Below are 26,088 nucleotides of genomic sequence, written 5' to 3'. Positions count from 1 at the left end.
GCATTCCTTTGTCGTGTTTCTTTGCAGTATTACTTTAGTGCATTGTTGCATACACGATGCATGTTTTGGAATATTTTTATTCAGAATATTTGTATTCTTCTTTTCACTCTGTCGTTTAGGTTAGTATTGCAGAGTCACTACAATGTTGTTGAGCCATCTTTAGTTTTCTCCCATCACTGCCATTGAACTCTGTAATGGTTTCAATATCACCAGGGTAACATCCCCGAGCAGTTTCATTCCTGTCCTGCTGCTCAGTTCAGAATGGATGACTGTATCTTTGATGTGTTTGGGTGGTGTAAATACATCCCCCACAGCATAATGATTAACTTGGCCATGCTTAAAGAGATATATTCAATGTCTGATTTGTTATTGTTACCCATCTACCAATCACTGCCCTTCTTTATGAGGCGTTTGAAAAGCTCCCTGGTCTTTGTAGTTGAATCTGTGCTTAAAATTCAGTTATTGACTGAGGGACCTTACATATGTGGTATGTATAGGGGACAGGAAGGGTTAGTCATTTAAAAATCATATCAACCCCTATTATTTCACACAGAGTGAGTCCATGTAACTTGTGTGATTTGTTAAGCCACAGTTTACTCCTGAACTCATTTAGGCTTGTCTAAACAAAGGGGCTGAATACTTAGGCAAGAACTATATTTTATCACATTTCTATAAATCATGTTTCTTCTTTTTTTTATTCTTCCACTTTGACATTAGAGTATTTTGAGTAGGTTGATGACCAAAAATGACAATCAAATCCATTTTAAAACCACTTTGTAACACAATAACGTTTGATGAAATTCAAGGGGTCTGAATAGTTTTGCAAGGCACATTATAAAGCCTATTCAGAGTGATGTGTAGTAGACAGTGTTCTCCCACTGCTCACTCCAAGAAGTCCAGATCTTTGACACTTGTTTTCATACCCAAACTAATTGTGTTGTAATTAGGGCTGGCACAATTACCGCATAATCATGTAACTGGCGATTATGGATGAAGGCCACCATGAAATGAAATAACCGTCATAACAAAAATGTGTTGTGTGTATCTGTGTGTGTGGAACGAACCCCGGTCATTTGGCTGACTAACAACCGTTACAGCCGTAGTAGTAATAAACAATGTTCTTGTTGGTTCAAATGAGCGTAAGGCTTACTACGACAAGAAGATATTGCAGAAGATATTTAACCGACCACATTAATATTGACACAGATCATGCGTACATGCACACACAGTTACCCCTGCCCCCCAAAAGGATTACTCATTATTCCCAGCAAAATATGAACTATTTGGAGAAATGAAGTTTCATGAACCAGACAAAGAAATGTAACACAAATTTGATCATTCTTGATGCAAGTGATGACAGGGAAGTGATGTAATCCTTTTGGCTCAGAGACTAAGGAGTGAACAGGCATTAGCAGGCCAGGCATGCACACAGCTAGGGCTCTACAGAGACAGCCACTGCAGCGAGGGCACTTTGGTTAGGGCACTACTGAGTGGTCACTACTTTATAGACACTCCAACTGAGGAGCTGCACCAAGGAGAGAAGGAGAGGTGTCATAGAATGGACACTACACAAGGAGGCTTCAAAGAGAACCACAACAGTTTGGGAACTTCACAGGAGACTACAGGGGAACTGTCCACTCCTGTAACCTGGCAGGAGAGCTGGGTTGGAGCCAGTCGGAAGGTGTGCAGGGGAGGCATCTCTTTCTCTTGCTGGAGAGATGTATGGAGGAGGTCAGGGTTCAATTCTACCAGATCTTACAAAGTGAAGTATCAGAGGTACCAGGCCGATACACACACTAAATATGTCCATATGTTTCCAAGCAATTGGATGGGGAACTCGACCCATGTGACCCCACCGTCGGTGGGGCAATGAGTTGCAAAGTGGGTGAAGTCGGGTTTTTTGGAGGGATGTGAGTGGGGGCCTTGGGGAGAAGCAGACAGGTACACAGAGGCATGCCAGAACTCTTACTTAAATCCCCATCCTGTCCCCCCTAGGACTATAGCTGCCAGAAGAATAGCACCTGCGATGGACCCTATTATGATATTGGTGCCACTGGGACCTGCGCAGAGGAAGGAGGGGGGAGGAAGGGTGCGGGAGGGGAACAAAAACAACACCACCAAAACCACACGTCAGAGGACAGCATCGACACTGTACATCAACAACATCCGGAACGAGAGAGCGAACGAGAGAGGAGAGAGAGAGAGAGAAAGGGTACCCAAAGAAAGAGAGAATAAGAAAGGAAGTGGGGTGGAGGAAAGGGGGAGCGCGTGGGAGAGCGAGGGGAGATCAGGGAGACGAGAGTTAAAAAAAAAGGAGGGTGTTTTTATTACTTCTTTCTCATCCCCCTCTCCTTGCTCTTTCAGCTGGACACCCTCTTGCTTAGGGTGGATTTGGTTTTTGTGGCCTATGAGCCCTGTGTCAATGGAAAGGGAAAGGGGGATATCTAGTCAGTTGTACAACTGAATGCATTCAACCGAAATGTGCGTTCTGCATTTAACCCAACCCCTCTGAATCAGATACAGACTGTAAGGTAGGAAGGAAGACACTTGAAGATAGAAGCCAGGTGCCTGTAACTTATAGAAACACCCACTCAAACACACAGACGCACGCATACAGTATACGCACACATGTAGAGACAAAGTCAGTCAGTTCCACTTACTTTACTCCACTGCCCTTTCATCCAAAACATCACTAAGGCGATAGCTATCTGAAAAGGTAGACTATAGCTAACCTACACTCCATATATGTACACAAAGAGATAACGTGGTGGTAGACAGACAATGAGAGGGATATGATGAGAACAGACAGACAAACAGACAGACAGAGGAGCTTTGGACCTTTCTTCTCTGTGCTGGCAGGCGGCGTGGGGTCAGGGATGGGGTCAAAGACACTGCAGTCCTTCCCGGTGTAGTCCCTGTCACAGATACACTTCACCTCGTTACTGCATGTCTGAGAGAGAGAGAGAGAGAGAGAGAGAGAGAGAGAGAGAGAGAGAGAGAGAGAGAGAGAGAGAGAGAGAGAGAGAGAGAGAGAGAGAGAAACAGAAATATTAAAACAAAGGAGACAGTAATTGTTACAGTAATCAACGTTTACTTTTGAAAGCACAAACCCAACAAGGTAATATCCCTTTATTTAAATGCAAGCATGTGCGGTGGAGTGGTCCCTGTCTGTCTCCTCACCCCGTGGTCAAAGCAGGTGCGTCCCAGCGTGGAGCCGGAGCAGGTGCTGAGGTTGAAGGCTGCCACGGGGAGACAGCGGCGCTCCAGACACATCATGTTGGGGCCGCACGGTGTACCATCCTCTACATAGCCCAGGTCTGACCCATCCTCCAGCAGGACATGCCCCCCTCTGGACACACAGACACACAGATGGGAGAGGAGGAAGAGTAGAGAGGAGATGATTAAAAAAAGAGAGGAGAAAAGAGGAGGGAGAGGAGGAGGAGGAGGGAGAGGAGGAGAAAGAGGAGAAAGAGGAGTAGTTGAGAGAAGGGGGAGAGGCGACGAGGGATAAAATATCAATCTATAAGAGTCTCCCGAACATAAAACATTAAAGGGGTAGAAAGGTACAACTCACCGGCAGTCCAGGTACTTGTTCTGGTGGTATATTGTATGGCTGGTCACTTCCCCCTCCAGATCCCCAAACTTTGGCGTCACCGTCATATTGGCACAGAACAGGAAACCACACAGCACATCCCTGAGAGAACGAGAAAGAAGAGAGAGAGAGAGAGAGAGAGAGAGAGAGAGAGAGAGAGAGAGAGAGAGAGAGAGAGAGAGAGAGAGAGAGAGAGAGAGAGAGAGAGAGAGAGAGAGAGAGAGAGAGAGAGAGAGAGAGAGAGAGAGAGAGAGAGAGAGAGAGGAGAGAGAGAGAGAGAGAGGGAGAGGGAGAGAGAAAGAGAGAAAGACAGAGAGAGAGAGATAGAGAAGGGGAGAGAAAGAGAGAGAAGGGGAGAGAGAATGAGAGGGGAGTGAAAAAGAGAGGGGAGAGAATGGGAGAGAGGGAGAAGGGAGAGAGTGAGGGAGAGAGGGAGAGGGAGAGAGAGAGAGGGAGAGAGAGGAAAGAATATGGGGGAGAAAAACAATCAGAATAATACAACTCTGGTCATGTCTATTGTGTAATAATGACTTATCACTCATGTGATAGAAGGCTCACGGCTTGTTGCACTGCAGCCATCCCTGGCCCTCAGGACTCGGCCCACAGTTGCCCTTCTCTGTGCCCTCTGCATTCAGCTTCTCATAGCAGAAGCGGTCTGCTGAATCTGAGACAGCACACACACACAACACAACACACATTTGATCCATATCACCGCCGTCTGTAACTCAGATGAAGTTCCATATCAGTCCACAAGATGGCATAGGACTGTCATGGGCATGGGCATAGCCATAGAAACAGTACCAAGACATTACTACTGTCAAGTGAATAAATCAGGGGTGTGAAAGACATTCAAGAAATGAATTAATCATGAGTACTTACTGTAGCCCCACAGTCCCTTACACTGGCCATCGAGAGTCCTGCACCTACCACTATAACAACGACCCTGGGGGAGAGAGAGAGAGAGAGAGAGAGAGAGAGAGAGAGAGAGAGAGAGAGAGAGAGAGAGAGAGAAGAGGAAGATGAAAACAAAGGATAACAGCAGGACAGGCATATCTCAACAACACACTGACTGCAGAGCAAAACCCCATTCAAACAAAGGTGTCTCTTACCTGACTACTGTCACACATGTATCCATCCAGCTTGTGCACATTATGTGGGCACTGCAACAGAAGAAAATGACATACAGTATGGTTTACCTCAGACCAACTCATGCTCCCAAAGACTCCATCTCCCAGCATGCACCAGAGAGATCGTGTAGCATCGTACCTGGCTGGAGTCTCCTGTGCAGCTCTCTGGGATGTCACAGTCATTCACAGCCTGTCTGCACACCGCTCCTCTCAGCTCATACTGACACACAAGAACAACATCAGACACACATGACCTCTTACTGTCACGAGAGGTGGGCCACGTAGTAGCACCAACAGACCCGTAATGCTCAAGATCGGATGCTTTTATCATTAAAACTTCTTAATAAAAAGGTTTGGCAATGAAATGTTTGGTAATGAACGAGTTAAATACTGAAGAGGCACCGGCCTCCATAGAGTGGACTAGCTAGTGTGATGAGTAATATGTAAATGAGGCGGTGGTGGGAGTGGAGTAGAGAGGACTCACCCTGCACCCACTGCAGCACAGTCCACTACTGCACATGGCATCGTGGGTCAGGGTACACTTCTTACAGCACGCTCCTCCACTACGGGCACACTCCTACAGACAAACACACACAGTCACTGAGACTGTTCCTCCTACCAACATTAACCCTCTCGTGTCACCGTGACAGTGTCTGTCTCAAACAGAACCCTAGTACCTTTATAGTGCCCTACTTTTAACCAGGGCCCATAGGGCTGTGGTAGTAGTCCCATCCATGCTGGAGGGTTCTGGTCCCTCATCATGTATGGGTTACAGTTCCTTAAAGAGACCCTCACCAGCTGAGACCCACAGTCACACTCCTCCCCTGTCTCCACGAAGCCGTTCCCACACTCAGGAGGGTCCAACAGCTGACAGAGAGACGGAGGGATAGAGGCAGGCGAGAACAGACGGAGGGAGAGACAGTAGACAAGTAGGATGGGAGGAAGAAAAGAGGGGTAGAAGGGACAAGGGAAGGTCGTAAAGAAGAGGAAGAGAGAGATAATCAAGGATGGGCACAGAGCTGGATGTAAATATCTAATATGGAGAAATGAGGACATTGGGATAATTAATTAGGCTATATATAACGCCACTCCTGGGACCTTCAGCTTACACGCCACTCCCCACTAGACCATCAGGCTAGGCCAGCCTCCCACATCCCTCACCCACACCAGCCTCACCTTGTTGGGCTTGTTGAAGAGGCAGCTCCCGCCCCCCTGGAGCAAGAACTGGATGTACTCGTCAACACTGCAGCGAGAGAACTTTCTGGGCAGGTAATATCTGTACACACAAAACAAGCACACACACACACACACACACACACACACACACACACACACACACACACACACACACACACACACACACACACACACACACACACACACACACACACACACACACACACACACACACACACACACACACACACACACACACACACACACACACACGGAGAGAGAGAGAAGAGAGAGAGAGATAAAATGGTCAAAGCCAATGATAGTGTTTTTTCCAAAATGAAGTGCCAAATCAAATGTGACAATTTTTTTCTGCAATTTTGCAATCTGACTGAAATGTTACTATCTGTGGTAAGAAATCTGCTAATTGTAGTAGATGGATTTGACAATAGCTTATCAAATCACAATTGTACCATCTGGTATTAAATAAGCCGAAGCCAAACGCTTGTGAGAACATTATGTGTTCTGTCGACTGATGTACTCTATGTACAAGTATATGTAGTCCTAAAGTCAATCTTTACCCAGTGTCTTCCATGATACAACCAAGCCAAGAATCAGGACATCTGCAGTCTCCTGAGAGAGATGGAGAGAGGGAGGGAAAGGGAAACAAGGAGGGTGAAAGAGGGAGTGAAAAGTTGTGCGAAAAAAATGAGATGGTTAATGACATTAATCTTGACTAGAAGGAACTTACGTTTATTTAATGAGGTAAATCCTTGAGAAATTTGTAAAATAATTTCACAAGTAAAGTTTGAAATAAACTCAATCCATCGCTGCCTGTGCCATTCTTTCCATCCATCCCTTCCTCCCTCCTTTTACTGAATCCATGGGCTCCTTTCTCCTGTCCCTGCCTCTCGCCTTAGTCTTTACACTATTCCTCCCTCCCTCCCTCATCCATCCCCCTGATTTGACCATCCTTACCCGCAGAGCTGCGTATGTTATTCCACCTCATCCCAATGTTCTGACCCAGACTCTGGCACAGAGTGATGGCCATAGGACCCACGTTCCCATACTGGAACACAAACACACACATCCACCCTGTATCAGTGGCGTTCTCTTTGACTGAAGTTACGATCCTCACATTCTTCACTGAAGAAACAAAGAAGTCAAAGAAGAGTCATTCTTAAATGTAGCAGTTGTGTCAGTTCCTAAACCATGAGCATGGACTATGAGCCCATTGTTGTGAGTCACAGTCCTTTGAAGCTGAGTAGGAAACACACTCTCTTACCTCGTTGATGCCCCCTCCTCTGGTGAGAGAGCACACCCCTCCGGTGTAGGCCGCCCCACTGCGACTGCTCTGGAACGTACGCCCCCTGGAGCAGATGGAGGAGAACAGGGGTCAAACCTGGACTAAAGGACCACAGGACATATTGTAGTATATATAAACCGGCTGCAACCAGTCAACAATACTGATCTCGTCCAAAATGGCACCCCATTCCTTTTATAGTGCACTCCGTTTCACCAGAGCCCTCTGGTCAAAAGTAGTGCACTATTGAGGGAATGGTGTGGCATTTGGGACGCAAGCCACAGACTGCCCCAGGTTAGATACAGGAGCATATCAACCTCCTCTATTTTTAATTTCAGGGGGACATAGACAGGGAGGCGCTCACGAGAAGAGGTGCACGGTGTCACTTTGCTCCTTAATACTGTCCTTCCTGTACTTCATGAAGTTCTGCAGCGTCGTCAACGGGTCGGTCACCACGGGAACCATGTTGGCTGATGACCAGGTCTCCATGGCAACCAGCACAATGCGTGTGTTCAGCTGTTCCCTATAAATCTGCAGGCCAAACATACACTGCTGGTATACACAAATTCATATCTAGGAGCATGGACATAATAAGTAAGATCAACTCAGTGAAAAAGAAACATCCCTTTTTCAGGACCCTGTCTTTAAAAGATCATTCGTAAAAATACATACATTTACATAATACATAATAACTTCACAGATCTTCATTGTAAAGGGTTTAAACACTGCTTCCCACGCTTATTCAATGAACCATAAACAATTAATGAACATGCATCTGCGGAACGGTCGTTAAGACACTAACAGCTTACAAACGGTAGGCAATTAAGGTCAAAGTTATGAAAACTTAGGACACTAAAGAGGCCTTCCTAATGACTCTGAAAATCACTAAAAAGAAAGATGCCCAGGGTCCATGCTCATCTGCGTGAATGTGCCTTAGGCATGCTGCAACGAGGCATGAGGACTGCAGATGTGGCCAGGGCAATAAATTGCAATGTCCGTACTGTGAGATGCTGTGAGACAGCGCTACAAGGAGACAGGAAGGACAGCTGATCGTCCTCGCAGTAGCACACCACGTGTAACAACATCTGCACAGGATCGGTACATCCGAACATCACACCTGCAGGGCAGGTACAGGATGGCAACAACAACTGCCTGAGTTACACTAGGAAAACACAATCCCTCCATCAGTGCTCAGACTGTCCGCAATAGGCTGAGAGAGGCTGGACTGAGGGCTTGTAGACCTGTTGTAAGGCAGGTCCTCACCAGACATCACCGGCAACAACGTCGCCTATGGGCACAAACCCACCGTTGTTGGACCAGACAGGACTGGCAAAAAGTGCTCTTCTCTGACGAGTAACATCTTACAGAAAGAACTGGCAAATCTGGTGCAGTCCATGAGGAAGAGATGCACTGCAGTACTTAATGCAGCTGTTGGCCACACCAGATACTGACTGTTACTTTTGATTTTGACCCCCCCGCTTTGTTCAGGGACACATTATTCCACTTCTGTTAGTCACATGTCTGTGGAACTTGTTCAGTTTATGTCTCAGTTGTTGAATCTTGTTATGTTCATACAAATATTTACAAGTTAAATTTCTTGAAAATAAATGATGTTGACGGTTGACGTTTATTTTTTTTTGCTGAGTTTATGTGCGATTGTTCTTATAGGCTACAACTTAGCCTATGATTATTGATATGGCTTTAACTTCAACATAACAATATCATCATAAATGACGATGGGTATCAGTACAAAAGGTAAGTATGAAGTGACAGAGCTCTTACTGCATCAGCCATATTGACCACTGCTTTGGCAAAGTTCCTGGCCTGGGTAGTGGAGCGTCGCAGCTGCACAAACTGCAGACAGACAGCAAACGTTAGGTACAGTGTGTGCGCGCGTCACACACACGCACGGACTCACACACATCAGTTCTTTTCAGAAATGGCCAACTCACCATTTCGTAGTCGTTGACCACCATCAGCTCGATGTATTTGGTCTCTGACTGCACGGTGGGCCTGCGCGGCAGCTGTCTCTTAGAGCGCCTCAGCACCTCACTGACCCGGGGATCCTTCATCTGCTCATCACCATTACCTCTGGCTCTATCCCCCCCACTGTCGTCTGTGCAGTCTGGACACAATATAACACAGAGGACTGAGAAATGACATCAAATAGCATGGATCGACCAATATCAATGTGTCTTCTCATTGGTAGGTATGAACATGAATGGATGTTGCCAGTACCTTGACAGTCTGAGGATAGTCTGACATCAGGCATCCTACGCACTAGGTGGGCCCCCTCAGTCTGGAGAGGAGTCAATGAGACACCAGGAGAAAACAATACCATCTTTACTACGTTGCTCCATATTCCTCATGTTACTATGAATGAATGAATGAATAACATCAACACTACTCCACAGGGCTACCTATACCGCTGTCTCCCAGCCACCACACACTCACCTGATTGGTCCTGTCGAAAAGAGGCTCAATCCCATAAGAGAACATCCCATCAGAAAACATACCACTGAGAGAACGAGAGAGAGAGAGAACGAGAGAGAGAGAGAGAGAGAGAACACATTTATTATATATCTGTAAGACTCCCATTGCATAGCAATAATATTAGTACATGAAGATCAAAGATACCATATAGCTTATCAAAGCCATAGTGCCAGTACTGTACCGAGTCAGTGTGGTGAGGCAAGGCCATTGACAGACAGTTTATAGCTATGGGGAGAATCTCACCATAGGCCAAGACAGGTGGAGAGAGCTGCCCAGGACTCTGGTAAGCCCCTCAACCTCCCTTGGTAGTAGCAGTGCTCCCCTCCCTGTGGACACAAAGATCATACCATTGTTAATATACAGTCACATGCTCAAGTAAGTTGACTGTGTAGAGGTACATTGGATTGCAGCTTTCCACACACTGACTGAGGAAGACGGTGATGCTCATTTCACAGTCCCCTAAAAAAACAACATGGAGTCCCCAGGAGTTGTGCTTCAAACAGTTTCTACTTCTATTCTCTCTCTGTCGCTCTCTCTCTCTCTCTCTCTCTCTCCCTCTCTTCCTCCCTCCCTCCATTATACTGCTTGCTGTATGTACTATACGCGACCTACTAGTCCTCAACTCTACTCTATTCCAATCCACTCTATTCCACTCTACTCTATTCCACTCTACTCTATTCCACTCCACTCTGTTCCACTCCACTCCACTCTGTTCCACTCCACTCTGTTCCACTCCACTCTATTCCACTCTACTCTATTCCACTCTACTCTATTCCACTCTACTCTATTCCACTCTACTCTATTCCACTCTATTCCAGTCTAATATATTCCACTCCACTCTATTCCACTCTACTCTATTCCACTCTACTCTATTCTACTCTACTCTATTCCACTCTATTCCACTCTACTCTATTCCACTCTACTCTATTCCACTCTATTCCACTCTATCTATTCCACTCTACTCTATTCCACTCTACTCTATTCCACTCTATTCCAGTCTAATATATTCCACTCCACTCTATTCCACTCTACTCTATTCCACTCTACTCTATTCCACTCTACTCTATTCCACTCTACTCTATTCCACTCTACTTTAGCTACCGGTCTGACAATGGAGGGGTCTTCTGTGCAGGGAGTTTATAAATAAATCCAACATTATGTTGCCCCACAGTGGGAACAGCTTGGAAGGAACAACATGGAGCGAGAATGCATTGGGCTGGCTAAGAATAAACCTGTATCCCAAACGGCCGTGATTGGGAGTCCCACAGGGCGGCTAAACAATTGGCCCAGCGTCGTCTGGCCGGTGTAGGCCGCCATTGTAAATAAGAATTTGTTCTTAAGTGACTTGCCTAGTTAAATAAAGGTTCCATTTAAAATGCTAAATTGAGCAGTGGATGTCAAAGTGTGGAAGAGGAGGACCACACACACGAGACCTCAACACAGATGAGGAGGAGGGCATCCAGCTACAACACTAATGCTCATTCTGAGTAAAACATTGACCTTGCCTGCAACCACCTGAGCCCCATCCTTCATTGGTGTGAAAGAGCTGGGCCGACTGTAACACTTAAAATGTTTCAAACAACGACTTTTAAAAGTGCAGAGCAAATAAAACTATCGGCAGTAAAAACATCCCCTTGGTTGGAGAACTACCCAAACACTTATTACACATGGCTAGAAAGCACAGTAACAATTAAACACGGTAACAATTAACAAGACAATTAGCAGTTGGGGTGTGTGCAGCCAGTAATCAGGACACGCTAGGGAATGTTTGAATTGAATGGCAAATAAACAGCAATACAAAGACAAGCATATTAGGCTACATGCTTGGACAGTTATACACTCGGTGGTCTGTTTATTAGGTACACCCATCTAGTAATAGGTCGGAACACCCTTTGCCCTCCAGAACAGCCCGGATTCTTCGGGGCATGGAAACGTTGCTCAATTGGTATCAAGGGACCTAACGTGTGCCAGGAAAACATTCCCCACACCATTACACCACCGCCACCAGCCTGTACCGTTGACACCAGGCACTATGCGGCCATGGACACTGCTTACACCAAGTCCTGACTCTGTCATCAGCGTAACGTCACAGGGATTCATCGGCCCAGGCCATGTTTTTCCACTCCGCAGTTGTCCGTTCTGCACACCACTGTTGTACTCAGCCGTGTTTTGCCTGTTTGTGACCCATCTGTTAGCGAGCCATTCTCCTTCGACCTCTCATCAACGAGCTGATTTCGCCCACAGCACTGACGCCGACTGGATGGGTTTTTTTTTTTTTGTCGCACCATTCTCGGTAAACCCTAGACACTGTCGTGCCTTAAAAGCCCAGGAGTTCGGACGTCTCTGAGATACTGGAACTGGCACGCCAGGAACTGGCATTCCTGGCACCGGCGATCATACCACTCAAAGTAGCTTAGGTCTCTCATTTTGCTCATTCTGACTTTCAATTGAACAGTAACTGAATGACTTGATGCCTGTCTGCCTGCTTTATATAGCAAGGCGACTCACTGTCTGTAGGAGCGAACAATTTTCATGAACGGGGTGGCCACTGAGTATAAGTCTCAAGCCCAGGTGAAGGCCTCTCCTTCACACTTAGTCTCCTTCAAAAGATTAGAAAACCTTTCCCGTAATGGCTGATCTAAAGTAGTCATTGAGCCACTACTGAGTATGAGATTGGGATAGCAGGAATACAAAACCACTCTAATAAAAGCAGAGATGGAGACACAGCAACCACAGCTGGCATAGAGTCAAGCGCTCTGCCTGGTCTGGGAGTGTGAGTATGTGGCTCCATCCCTGCAGGCATACTGTACTGTACCTCCCACCCACACCACTGCTCTCTAAAGGAACCAACTGTCTGCAAACACACACTCTCTCACTGATACCATCACCCATCCTGCCACTGAACTCAAATTCTCTCTCTCTCTCTCTCTCTCTCTCTCTCTCTCTCTCTCTCTCTCTCTCTCTCTCTCTCTCTCTCTCTCTCTCTCTCTCTCTCTCTCTCTCTCTCTCTCTCTCTCTCTCTCTCTCTCTCTCTCTCTCTCTCTCTCTCTCTCTCTCTCTCTCTCTCTCTCTCTCTCTCTCTCTCTCTCTCTCTCTCTCCTTTAATTCTCCTTTCTGCTAAGAACTTAATGACACTGCAGAGCTGACTTGTTGCCATGGGAACAAGCTCCTGATTGGCTAGTGAGGGCAGAGGGAGAGTTGGTGGGGTGGGGATGAGAGGGAAGCTCTTGCTGAGGCTGGGGGCGAGGGGCAGTTAGTAATGTGTGTAGTACAATGAACCAAATAGAAAAAACACTACTTTTCCTCAATGGTTTTGTAGAGGCACTGACATTCCTGTAGTAGTCTACAAGCCAATCAATCACACTGTAGCATTCATTCATTTTGGTGAGACGGTGGTCAATACTAATGTCATTTCAATCTGATAAGTGCTGCCAACAGGATGGACGTATCTGATTTCAGTAGGACACTAAACAGATCTCTGTAGCCTACTGGACAATAGCATACAATGTCAACATTATGTCAACAGGATGTCAACCGTATGTCTACAGCATATCTACAGTATGTCAACCGTATGTCTACAGCATATCTACAGTACGTCTACAGTACGTCAACCGTATGTCTACAGTACGTCTACAGTACGTCTACAGTACGTCTACAGTACGTCAACCGTATGTCTACAGTACGTCAACCGTACGTCTACAGTACGTCTACAGTACGCCTACAGTACGTCAACCGTATGTCTACAGTACGTCAACCGTATGTCTACAGTACGTCAACCGTATGTCTACAGTACGTCAACCGTATGTCTACAGTACGTCAACCGTACGTCAACCGTATGTCTACAGTACGTCAACCGTATGTCTACAGTACGTCAACCGTATGTCTACAGTACGTCAACCGTATGTCTACAGTACGTCAACCGTATGTCAACCGTATGTCTACAGTACGTCAACCGTATGTCTACAGTACGTCAACCGTATGTCTACAGTACGTCAACCGTACGTCTACAGTACGTCAACCGTACGTCAACCGTATGTCTACAGTACGTCAACCGTATGTCTACAGTACGTCAACCGTATGTCTACAGTACGTCAACCGTATGTCAACCGTATGTCTACAGTATGTCTACAGTACGTCTACAGTACGTCAACCGTATGTCTACAGCATGTCTACAGTATGTCTACAGTACGTCTACAGTACGTCAACCGTACGTCTACAGTATGTCAACCGTACGTCAACCGTATGTCTACAGTACGTCAACCGTATGTCTACAGTACGTCAACCGTATGTCTACAGGATGTCAACCGTATGTCTACAGTATGTCAACCGTATGTCTACAGTAAGTCAACCGTATGTCTACAGTAAGTCAACCGTATGTCTACAGTACGTCAACCGTATGTCTACAGGATGTCTACAGTACGTCTACAGTACGTCTACAGTACGTCAACCGTATGTCTACAGTACGTCAACCGTATGTCTACAGTACGTCAACCGTATGTCAACCGTATGTCTACAGTACGTCTACAGTACGTCTACAGTACGTCTACAGTACGTCAACCGTATGTCTACAGTACGTCTACAGTACGTCAACAGTATGTCAACAGTAAGTCAACAGTATGTCTACAGTATGTCTACAGTACGTCAACAGTATGTCAACAGTATGTCTACAGTACGTCAACCATATGTCTACAGTACGTCAACAGTATGTCTACAGTACGTCCACCGTATGTCTACAGTACGTCAACAGTATGTCTACAGTACGTCAACCGTATGTCTACAGTACGTCAACCGTATGTCTACAGTACGTCTACCGTACGTCTACAGTATGTCAACCGTATGTCTACAGTACGTCAACCGTACGTCTACAGTATGTCAACCGTATGTCTACAGTATGTCTACAGTACGTCGACAGTACGTCAACAGTACGTCAACAGTACATCTACAGTATGTCAACCGTATGTCTACAGTACGTCTACAGTACGTCAACAGTAAGTTTACAGTACGTCTAAAGTACGTCAACCGTATGTCTACAGTATGTCAACCGTATGTCAACCGTACGTCTACAGTACGTCTACAGTATGTCAACCGTGCGTCTACAGTACGTCAACAGTAAGTCTACAGTACGTCTAAAGTACGTCTACCGTACGTCTACAGTATGTCAACCGTATGTCTACAGTACGTCAACCGTACGTCTACAGTATGTCAACCGTATGTCTACAGTATGTCTACAGTACGTCGACAGTACGTCAACAGTACGTCAACAGTACATCTACACTATGTCAACCGTACGTCTACAGTACGTCTACAGTACGTCAACAGTAAGTCTACAGTACGTCAACAGTAAGTCTACAGTACGTCTAAAGTACGTCAACCGTATGTCTACAGTATGTCAACCGTATGTCAACCGTATGTCTACAGTACGTCTACAGTACGTCTACAGTATGTCAACCGTGCGTCTACAGTACGTCAACAGTAAGTCTACAGTACGTCTAAAGTACGTCAACCGTATGTCTACAGTATGTCAACCGTATGTCAACCGTATGTCTACAGTACGTCTACAGTACGTCTACAGTACGTCAACTGTGCGTCTACAGTACATCAACTGTACGTCTACAGTACGTCAACTGTATGTCTACAGTACGTCAACTGTATGTCTACAGTATGTCAACCGTATGTCTACAGTTTTCTAGAGGCACTGACATTCCTGTAGTAGTCTACAAGCCACTCAATCACACTGTAGCATTCATTAATTTTAGTGAGACGGTGGTCAATACTAATGTCATTTCAATCTGATAAGTGCCGCCAACAGGATGGACGTATCTGATTTCAGTAAGAGTGGAACAGATCTCTGTAGCCTAATGGACAATAGCATACAATGTCAACATTATGTCTACAGTATGCCTACAGTATGTCAACCACATGTCTACAGTATGTCTACAGTACGTCTACAGTACGTCTACAGTATGTCTACAGTACGTCAACAGTACGTCTACAGTATGTCTACAGTATGCCTACAGTACGTCAACCGTATGTCTACAGTATGTCTACAGAACGTCTACAGTACGTCTACAGTACGTCTACAGTATGTCTACAGTATGTCTACAGTATGTCAACCACATGTCTACAGTAGGTCTGCAGTACGTCTACAGTATGTCAACCGTACGTCTACAGTACGTCTACAGTACGTCAACCGTATGTCTACAGTATGTCAACCGTATGTCTACAGTACGTCTACAGTACGTCTATAGTACGTCAACCGTATGTCTACAGTATGTCAACCGTATGTCTACAGTACGTCTACAGTACCTCTACAGTACGTCAACAGTACGTCAACAGTACGTCAACAGTACGTCTACAGTACGTCTACAGTATGTCAACCGTATGTCAACCGTATGTCTACAGTATGTCTTAAGTACGTCTACAGTACGTCTACAGTATGTCAACAGTACGTCTAAAGTACGTCTACAGTACGTCTACAGTATGTCAACAGTACGTCTACAGTATGTCTACAGTATGTCAACCACATGTCTACAGTATGTCTACAGTACGTCTACAGTACGTCTACAGTACGTCTACAGTACCTCTACAGTACGTCAACAGTACGTCAACAGTATGTCTACAGTTTGTCTACAGTACGTCAACCGTATGTCTACAGTATGTCTACAGTACGTCTACAGTATGTCAACTGTAGGTCTACAGTACGTCAACAGTACGTCAACAGTACGTCGAAGGTACGTCGAAAGTACGTCTACAGTATGTCTATAGTACGTCAACCGTATGTCTACAGTATGTCTACAGTACGTCTAAAGTATGTCAACCGTATGTCTACAGTACATCAACAGTACGTCAACAGTATGTCTACAGTTTTGTAGAGGCACTGACATTCCTGTAGTAGTCTACAAGCCAATCAATCACACTGTAGCATTCATTCATTTTGGTGAGACGGTGGTCAATACTAATGTCATTTCAATCTGATAAGTGCTGCCAACAGGATGGACGTATCTGATTTCAGTAGGACACTAAACAGATCTCTGTAGCCTACTGGACAATAGCATACAATGTCAACATTAAGGCAACAGGATGTCTACAGTAAGTCTACAGTATGTCAACAGTATGTCTACAGTATGTCTACAGTACGTCAACCGTATGTCTTCAGTATGTCAAACGTATGTCTACAGTACGTCTACAGTACATCTACAGTATGTCTACAGTATGTCTACAGTATGTCTACAGTACGTCTACAGTATGTCTACAGTACGTCAACCGTATGTCTACAGTACGTCTACAGTACGTCAACCGTATGTCTACAGTACGTCTACAGTAGGTCTACAGTACGTCTACAGTACGTCTACAGTACGTCAAGTACGTCGAAAGTACGTCGAAAGTACGTCGAAAGTACGTTTACAGTATGTCTACAGTACGTCAACCGTATGTCTACAGTACGTCTACAGTACGTCGAAAGTACGTTTACAGTATGTCTACAGTACGTCAACCGTATGTCTACAGTACGTCTACAGTATGTCAACCGTATGTCTACAGTAAGTCGTCTACAGTACGTCTACAGTACGTCTACAGTATGTCTTAAGTATGTCAACCGTATGTCTACAGTATGTCTACAGTATGTCTACAGTATGTCAACCGTATGTCTACTGTATGTCTACAGAACGTCTAAAGTACGTCTACAGTACGTCTACAGTACGTCTACAGTACGTCTACAGTACGTCTACAGTACGTCAATAGTATGTCCACAGTATGTCAACAGTATGTCTACAGTACGTCTACAGTACATCAACAGTACGTCTACAGTACATCAACAGTACGTCTATAGTATGTCAACAGTACGTCAACTGTATGTCTACAGCATGTCTACAGTATGTCAACCGTATGTCTACAGTTCGTCTACAGTAGGTCTGCAGTACGTCTACAGTATGTCAACCGTACGTCTACAGTACGTCTACAGTACCTCTACAGTACGTCAACAGTACGTCAACAGTAAGTCTACAGTTTGTCTACAGTACGTCAACCGTATGTCTACAGTATGTCTACAGTACGTCTACAGTACGTCTACAGTATGTCAACTGTAGGTCTACAGTACGTCTACAGTACGTCAACAGTACGTCGAAGGTACGTCGAAAGTACGTCTATAGTACGTCAACCGTATGTCTACAGTATGTCTACAGTACGTCTAAAGTATGTCAACAGTATGTCTACAGTACATCAACAGTACGTCAACAGTATGTCTACAGCATGTCTACAGCATGTCTACAGTATGTCAACCGTATGTCTACAGTTCGTCTACAGTAGGTCTGCAGTACGTCTACAGTATGTCAACCGTACGTCTACAGTACGTCTACAGTACCTCTACAGTACGTCAACAGTATGTCTACAGTTTGTCTACAGTACGTCAACCGTATGTCTACAGTATGTCTACAGTACGTCTACAGTACGTCGAAAGTACGTTTACAGTATGTCTACAGTACGTCAACCGTATGTCTACAGTACGTCTACAGTACGTCGAAAGTACGTTTACAGTATGTCTACAGTACATCAACCGTATGTCTACAGTACGTCTACAGTACGTCGAAAGTACATTTACAGTATGTCTACAGTACGTCAACCGTATGTCTACAGTACGTCTACAGTATGTCAACCGTATGTCTACAGTATGTCTTAAGTACGTCTTAAGTACGTCTACAGTATGTCTACAGTATGCCTACAGTACGTCAAACGTATGTCTACAGTATGTCTGCAGAACGTCTACAGTATGTCTAAAGTACGTCTACAGTACGTCTACAGTATGTCAACAGTACGTCAACAGTACGTCTACAGTACGTCTACAGTATGTCAACAGTACATCTACAGTATGTCTACAGTACGTCTACAGTACGTCTACAGTACGTCAACAGTACGTCAACAGTACGTCAACAGTACGTCTACAGTACGTCAACTGTATGTCTACAGCATGTCTACAGTATGTCAACCGTATGTCTACAGTTCGTCTACAGTAGGTCTGCAGTACGTCTACAGTATGTCAACCGTACGTCTACAGTACGTCTACAGTACCTCTACAGTACGTCAACAGTACGTCAACAGTATGTCTACAGTTTGTCTACAGTACGTCAACCGTATGTCTACAGTATGTCTACAGTACGTCTACAGTATGTCAACTGTAGGTCTACAGTACGTCTACAGTACGTCAACAGTACGTCGAAGGTACGTCGAAAGTACGTCTACAGTATGTCTATAGTACGTCAACCGTATGTCTACAGTATGTCTACAGTACGTCTAAAGTATGTCAACCGTATGTCTACAGTACATCAACAGTACGTCAACAGTATGTCTAGAGTTTTGTAGAGGCACTGACATTCCTGTAGTAGTCTACAAGCCACTCAATCACACTGTAGCATTCATTCATTTTGGTGAGACGGTGGTCAATACTAATGTCATTTCAATCTTACTTCCGGTTCCGGTTGGAGCGAGTGGTCGCATCTGCACGTCGCTCCAACGGGTAGTATAACTTTTTCATTATATTTCATTATATCACAACGGTTTGATTTGTCTTATCTTAGCAATTTCTTCTCAGCTAGCTACATAGCCGTCTTTGTATCAAAGATAATTGCGTAATTATCGTATTTCGCCGTCCTAACGTAGTCTTCACTAGCCAGCTAGCTAACGTCCACTGATTAGCTGCACTGAGAAACTATTACTATTACACTCAACTGAACGACTTGATTAGTTTAGGGGTAGCTACCTACATAGCTGTCTTTGCTGTCTTCGTATCATCGTATCATCGTATCCAAGATAATTGTGTTGTTTAGGTTTAGAGTGTGTAGTCTTAGAGTGATTATCTTAATTTACCGAGGTTAGCTAGCCAGCTATTTGTCGTCCTTAACGTAGGTGACTCTGCTAGCTAGCCAACTCTGCTAGCTAGCCAACAGCTAGCCAACGCTAGCCAACGTCTTCTGTATAGAACTCAACTACCCGGTCGCATTCACAGGTTGTATCACATTTTCACTTCATTTCATTACAGTACAACGGTTTGATTTGTTTGATCGTAGCTAGCTACTTAGCTAGCTACATAGCCGTCTTTGTATCAAAGATAATTGTGTAGTCTAGAGCGATTTTCTAGGTTCGCTAGCCATCTATTGTCGTTCTTTTAACGCAACGTAACGTAAACAACACTGCTAGCTAGCCTGCTAGCCCCGAATAGCAACACTGCAGAAACTATTACACTCAACGGAACGACTTGATTAGTGTAGTGTCAACAACGCACCCACTGCCAGCTGGCCTACTTCAGCAGTACTGTATCATTTTAATCATTTTAGTCAATAAGATTCTTGCTACGTAGCTTAACTTTCTGAACATTCGAGACGTGTAGTCCACTTGTCATTCCAATCTCCTTTGCATTAGCGTAGCCTCTTCTGTAGCCTGTCAACTATGTGTCTGTTTATCCCTGTTCTCTCCTCTCTGCACAGACCATACAAACGCTCCACACCGCGTGGCCGCGGCCACCCTACTCTGGTGGTCCCAGCGCGCACGACCCACGTGGAGTTCCAGGTCTCCGGTAGCCTCTGGAACTGCCAATCTGCGGTCAACAAGGCAGAGTTCATCTCAGCCTATGCCTCCCTCCAGTCCCTCGACTTCTTGGCACTGACGGAAACATGGATCACCACAGACAACACTGCTACTCCTACTGCTCTCTCTTCGTCCGCCCACGTGTTCTCGCACACCCCGAGAGCGTCTGGTCAGCGGGGTGGTGGCACCGGGATCCTCATCTCTCCCAAGTGGTCATTCTCTCTTTCTCCCCTTACCCATCTGTCTATCGCCTCCTTTGAATTCCATGCTGTCACAGTTACTAGCCCTTTCAAGCTTAACATCCTTATCATTTATCGCCCTCCAGGTTCCCTCGGAGAGTTCATCAATGAGCTTGATGCCTTGATAAGCTCCTTTCCTGAGGACGGCTCACCTCTCACAGTTCTGGGCGACTTTAACCTCCCCACGTCTACCTTTGACTCTTTCCTCTCTGCCTCCTTCTTTCCACTCCTCTCCTCTTTTGACCTCACCCTCTCACCTTCCCCCTACTCACAAGGCAGGCAATACGCTCGACCTCATCTTTACTAGATGCTGTTCTTCCACTAACCTCACTGCAACTCCCCTCCAAGTCTCCGACCACTGCCTTGTATCCTTTTCCCTCTCGCTCTCATCCAACACCTCCCACACTCCCCTACTCGGATGGTATCGCGCCGTCCCAACCTTCGCTCTCTCTCCCCCGCTACTCTCTCCTCTTCCATCCTATCATCTCTTCCCTCCGCTCAAACCTTCTCCCACCTATCTCCTGATTCTGCCTCCTCAACCCTCCTCTCCTCCCTCTCTGCATCCCTTGACTCTCTATGTCCCCTATCCTCCAGGCCGGCTCGGTCCTCCCTCCCGCTCCGTGGCTCATGACTCATTGCGAGCTCACAGAACAGGGCTCCGGGCAGCCGAGCGGAAATGGAGGAAAACTCGCCTCCCTGAGGACCTGGCATCCTTTCACTCCCTCCTCTCTACATTTTCCTCCTCTGTCTCTGCTGCTAAAGCCACTTTCTACCACGCTAAATTCCAAGCATCTGCCTCTAACCCTAGGAAGCTCTTTGCCACCTTCTCCTCCCTCCTGAATCCTCCGCCCCCTCCCCCCCCTCCTCCCTCTCTGCAGATGACTTCGTCAACCATTTTGAAAAGAAGGTCGACGACATCCGATCCTCGTTTGCTAAGTCAAACGACACCGCTGGTTCTGCTCACACTGCCCTACCCTGTGCCCTGACCTCTTTCTCCCCTCTCTCTCCAGATGAAATCTCGCGTCTTGTGACGGCCGGCCGCCCAACAACCTGCCCGCTTGACCCTATCCCCTCCTCTCTTCTCCAGACCATTTCCGGAGACCTTCTCCCTTACCTCACCTCGCTCATCAACTCATCCCTGACCGTTGGCTACGTCCCTTCCGTCTTCAAGAGAGCGAGAGTTGCACCCCTTCTGAAAAAACCTACACTCGATCCCTCCGATGTCAACAATTACAGACCAGTATCCCTTCTTTCTTTTCTCTCCAAAACTCTTGAACGTGCCGTCCTTGGCCAGCTCTCCCGCTATCTCTCTCTGAATGACCTTCTTGATCCAAATCAGTCAGGTTTCAAGACTAGTCATTCAACTGAGACTGCTCTCCTCTGTATCACGGAGGCGCTCCGCACTGCTAAAGCTAACTCTCTCTCCTCTGCTCTCATCCTTCTAGATCTATCGGCTGCCTTCGATACTGTGAACCATCAGATCCTCCTCTCCACCCTCTCCGAGTTGGGCATCTCCGGCGCGGCCCACGCTTGGATTGCGTCCTACCTGACAGGTCGCTCCTACCAGGTGGCGTGGCGAGAATCTGTCTCCTCACCACGCGCTCTCACCACTGGTGTCCCCCAGGGCTCTGTTCTTGGCCCTCTCCTATTCTCGCTATACACCAAGTCACTTGGCTCTGTCATAACCTCACATGGTCTCTCTTATCATTGCTATGCAGACGACACACAATTAATCTTCTCCTTTCCCCTTCTGATGACCAGGTGGCGAATCGCATCTCTGCATGTCTGGCAGACATATCAGTGTGGATGACGGATCACCACCTCAAGCTGAACCTCGGCAAGACGGAGCTGCTCTTCCTCCCGGGGAAGGACTGCCCGTTCCATGATCTCGCCATCACGGTCGACAACTCCATTGTGTCCTCCTCCCAGAGCGCCAAGAACCTTGGCGTGATCCTGGACAACACCCTGTCGTTCTCAACTAACATCAAGGCGGTGGCCCGTTCCTGTAGGTTCATGCTCTACAACATCCGCAGAGTACGACCCTGCCTCACACAGGAAGCGGCGCAGGTCCTAATCCAGGCACTTGTCATCTCCCGTCTGGATTACTGCAACTCGCTGTTGGCTGGGCTCCCTGCCTGTGCCATTAAACCCCTTCAACTCATCCAGAACGCCGCAGCCCGTCTGGTGTTCAACCTTCCCAAGTTCTCTCACGTCACCCCGCTCCTCCGTTCTCTCCACTGGCTTCCAGTTGAAGCTCGCATCCGCTACAAGACCATGGTGCTTGCCTACGGAGCTGTGAGGGGAACGGCACCTCAGTACCTCCAGGCTCTGATCAGGCCCTACACCCAAACAAGGGCACTGCGTTCATCCACCTCTGGCCTGCTCGCCTCCCTACCACTGAGGAAGTACAGCTCCCGCTCAGCCCAGTCAAAACTGTTCGCTGCCCTGGCCCCCCAATGGTGGAACAAACTCCCTCACGACGCCAGGACAGCGGAGTCAATCACCACCTTCCGGAGACACCTGAAACCCCACCTCTTTAAGGAATACCTAGGATAGGTTAAGTAATCCCTCTCACCCCACCCCCCCTAAGTTTTAGATGCACTATTGTTAAGTGACTGTCCCACTGGATGTCTTAAGGTGAATGCACCAATTTGTAAGTCGCTCTGGATAAGAGCGTCTGCTAAATGACTTAAATGTAATGTAAATGTAATGATAAGTGCTGCCAACAGGATGGACGTATCTGATTTCAGTAGGACACTAAACAGATCTCTGTAGCCTACTGGACAATAGCATACAATGTCAACATTAAGGCAACAGGATGTCTACAGTAAGTCTACAGTATGTCTACAGTATGTCTACAGTATGTCTACAGTACGTCAACCGTATGTCTTCAGTATGTCAAACGTATGTCTACAGTACGTCTACAGTACGTCTACAGTACATCTACAGTATGTCAACCGTATGTCTACAGTATGTCTACCGTATGTCTACAGTATGTCAACCGTATGTCTACAGTATGTCAACCGTATGTCTACAGTACGTCAACAGTACGTCTACAGTACGTCTACAGTATGTCTACAGTATGTCTACAGTATGTCTACAGTACGTCAACCGTATGTCTACAGTATGTCTACAGTACGTCAACCGTATGTCTACAGTACGTCTACAGTACGTCTACAGTAGGTCTACAGTACGTCGAAAGTACGTCGAAAGTACGTCGAAAGTACGTCGAAAGTACGTTTACAGTATGTCTACAGTAAGTCAACCGTATGTCTACAGTACGTCAACAGTATGTCTACAGTTTTGTAGAGGCACTGACATTCCTGTAGTAGTCTACAAGCCACTCAATCACACTGTAGCATTAATTCATTTTGGTGAGACGGTGGTCAATACTAATGTCATTTCAATCTGATAAGTGCTGCCAACAGGATGGACGTATCTGATTTCAATAGGACACTAAACAGATCTCTGTAGCCTACTGGACAATAGCATACAATGTCAACATTAAGGCAACAGGATGTCTACAGTAAGTCTACAGTATGTCAACAGTATGTCTACAGTATGTCTACAGTACGTCAACCGTATGTCTTCAGTATGTCAAACGTATGTCTACAGTACGTCTACAGTACATCTACAGTATGTCAACCGTATGTCTACAGTATGTCTACAGTACGTCTACAGTATGTCTACAGTACGTCAACCGTATGTCTACAGTACGTCTACAGTACGTCAACCGTATGTCTACAGTACGTCTACAGTAGGTCTACAGTACGTCTACAGTACGTCGAAAGTACGTCGAAAGTACGTTTACAGTATGTCTACAGTACGTCAACCGTATGTCTACAGTACGTCTACAGTACGTCGAAAGTACGTTTACAGTATGTCTACAGTACGTCAACCGTATGTCTACAGTACGTCTACAGTATGTCAACCGTATGTCTACAGTAAGTCTACAGTAAGTCTACAGAACGTCTACAGTACGTCTACAGTATGTCTTAAGTATGTCAACCGTATGTCTACAGTATGTCTACAGTATGTCTACAGTATGTCAACCGTATGTCTACTGTATATCTACAGAACGTCTAAAGTACGTCTACAGTACATCTACAGTACGTCTACAGTACGTCTACAGTACGTCAATAGTATGTCCACAGTATGTCAACAGTATGTCTACAGTACGTCTACAGTACATCAACAGTACGTCTACAGTACATCAACAGTACGTCTATAGTATGTCAACAGTACGTCAACTGTATGTCTACAGCATGTCTACAGTATGTCAACCGTATGTCTACAGTTCGTCTACAGTAGGTCTGCAGTACGTCTACAGTATGTCAACCGTACGTCTACAGTACGTCTACAGTACCTCTACAGTACGTCAACAGTACGTCAACAGTAAGTCTACAGTTTGTCTACAGTACGTCAACCGTATGTCTACAGTATGTCTACAGTACGTCTACAGTACGTCTACAGTATGTCAACTGTAGGTCTACAGTACGTCTACAGTACGTCAACAGTACGTCGAAGGTACGTCGAAAGTACGTCTATAGTACGTCAACCGTATGTCTACAGTATGTCTACAGTACGTCTAAAGTATGTCAACAGTATGTCTACAGTACATCAACAGTACGTCAACAGTATGTCTACAGCATGTCTACAGCATGTCTACAGTATGTCAACCGTATGTCTACAGTTCGTCTACAGTAGGTCTGCAGTACGTCTACAGTATGTCAACCGTACGTCTACAGTACGTCTACAGTACCTCTACAGTACCTCTACAGTACGTCAACAGTATGTCTACAGTTTGTCTACAGTACGTCAACCGTATGTCTACAGTATGTCTACAGTACGTCTACAGTACGTCGAAAGTACGTTTACAGTATGTCTACAGTACGTCAACCGTATGTCTACAGTACGTCTACAGTACGTCGAAAGTACGTTTACAGTATGTCTACAGTACGTCAACCGTATGTCTACAGTACGTCTACAGTACGTCGAAAGTACATTTACAGTATGTCTACAGTACGTCAACCGTATGTCTACAGTACGTCTACAGTATGTCAACCGTATGTCTACAGTATGTCTTAAGTACGTCTTAAGTACGTCTACAGTATGTCTACAGTATGCCTACAGTACGTCAAACGTATGTCTGCAGAACGTCTGCAGAACGTCTACAGTACGTCTAAAGTACGTCTACAGTACGTCTACAGTATGTCAACAGTACGTCTAAAGTACTTCTACAGTACGTCTACAGTATGTCAACAGTACGTCTACAGTATGTCTACAGTACGTCTACAGTACGTCTACAGTACGTCAACAGTACGTCAACAGTACGTCTACAGTACGTCAACTGTATGTCTACAGCATGTCTACAGTTTGTCAACCGTATGTCTACAGTTCGTCTACAGTAGGTCTGCAGTACGTCTACAGTATGTCAACCGTACGTCTACAGTACGTCTACAGTACCTCTACAGTACGTCAACAGTACGTCAACAGTATGTCTACAGTTTGTCTACAGTACGTCAACCGTATGTCTACAGTATGTCTACAGTACGTCTACAGTATGTCAACTGTAGGTCTACAGTA

The 26,088-nt window shown here is 45.8% G+C and overlaps 1 protein-coding gene across 3 annotated transcripts in view; it reads right to left on the bottom strand.

Moving 5' to 3' along the window:
* LOC124015231 (disintegrin and metalloproteinase domain-containing protein 11-like) overlaps positions 1-26,088 on the bottom strand; it is a 61,408-nt gene that overhangs the window by 12,717 nt on the left and 22,603 nt on the right. For 2 of the 3 annotated variants that reach the window (XM_046330290.1, XM_046330289.1), the window contains exons 5-23: positions 9,932-10,014; positions 9,650-9,713; positions 9,434-9,494; positions 9,148-9,320; positions 8,978-9,049; positions 7,560-7,726; positions 7,178-7,262; positions 6,871-6,961; positions 6,474-6,525; positions 5,896-5,995; positions 5,515-5,586; positions 5,204-5,296; positions 4,859-4,939; positions 4,702-4,752; positions 4,472-4,535; positions 4,151-4,256; positions 3,575-3,694; positions 3,181-3,349; positions 2,839-2,950 (exon numbers count right to left, since the gene is read on the bottom strand). In XM_046330290.1, the coding sequence (XP_046186246.1) occupies positions 2,839-2,950; positions 3,181-3,349; positions 3,575-3,694; positions 4,151-4,256; positions 4,472-4,535; positions 4,702-4,752; positions 4,859-4,939; positions 5,204-5,296; positions 5,515-5,586; positions 5,896-5,995; positions 6,474-6,525; positions 6,871-6,961; positions 7,178-7,262; positions 7,560-7,726; positions 8,978-9,049; positions 9,148-9,320; positions 9,434-9,494; positions 9,650-9,713; positions 9,932-10,014 (1,816 nt within the window). Of the gene's footprint in view, positions 1-1,969; positions 2,061-2,838; positions 2,951-3,180; positions 3,350-3,574; positions 3,695-4,150; positions 4,257-4,471; positions 4,536-4,701; positions 4,753-4,858; positions 4,940-5,203; positions 5,297-5,514; positions 5,587-5,895; positions 5,996-6,473; positions 6,526-6,870; positions 6,962-7,177; positions 7,263-7,559; positions 7,727-8,977; positions 9,050-9,147; positions 9,321-9,433; positions 9,495-9,649; positions 9,714-9,931; positions 10,015-26,088 lie in introns of all 3 variants that reach the window. The other variant, XM_046330291.1, reaches the window with a different exon arrangement.

This window comes from Oncorhynchus gorbuscha, linkage group LG26 (genome assembly GCF_021184085.1).
Source record: "Oncorhynchus gorbuscha isolate QuinsamMale2020 ecotype Even-year linkage group LG26, OgorEven_v1.0, whole genome shotgun sequence".
Lineage (NCBI taxonomy): Eukaryota > Metazoa > Chordata > Actinopteri > Salmoniformes > Salmonidae > Oncorhynchus > Oncorhynchus gorbuscha.
Note: the sequence above shows the minus strand (reverse complement) of the source record. Positions and strands in the feature narration are given on the sequence as shown.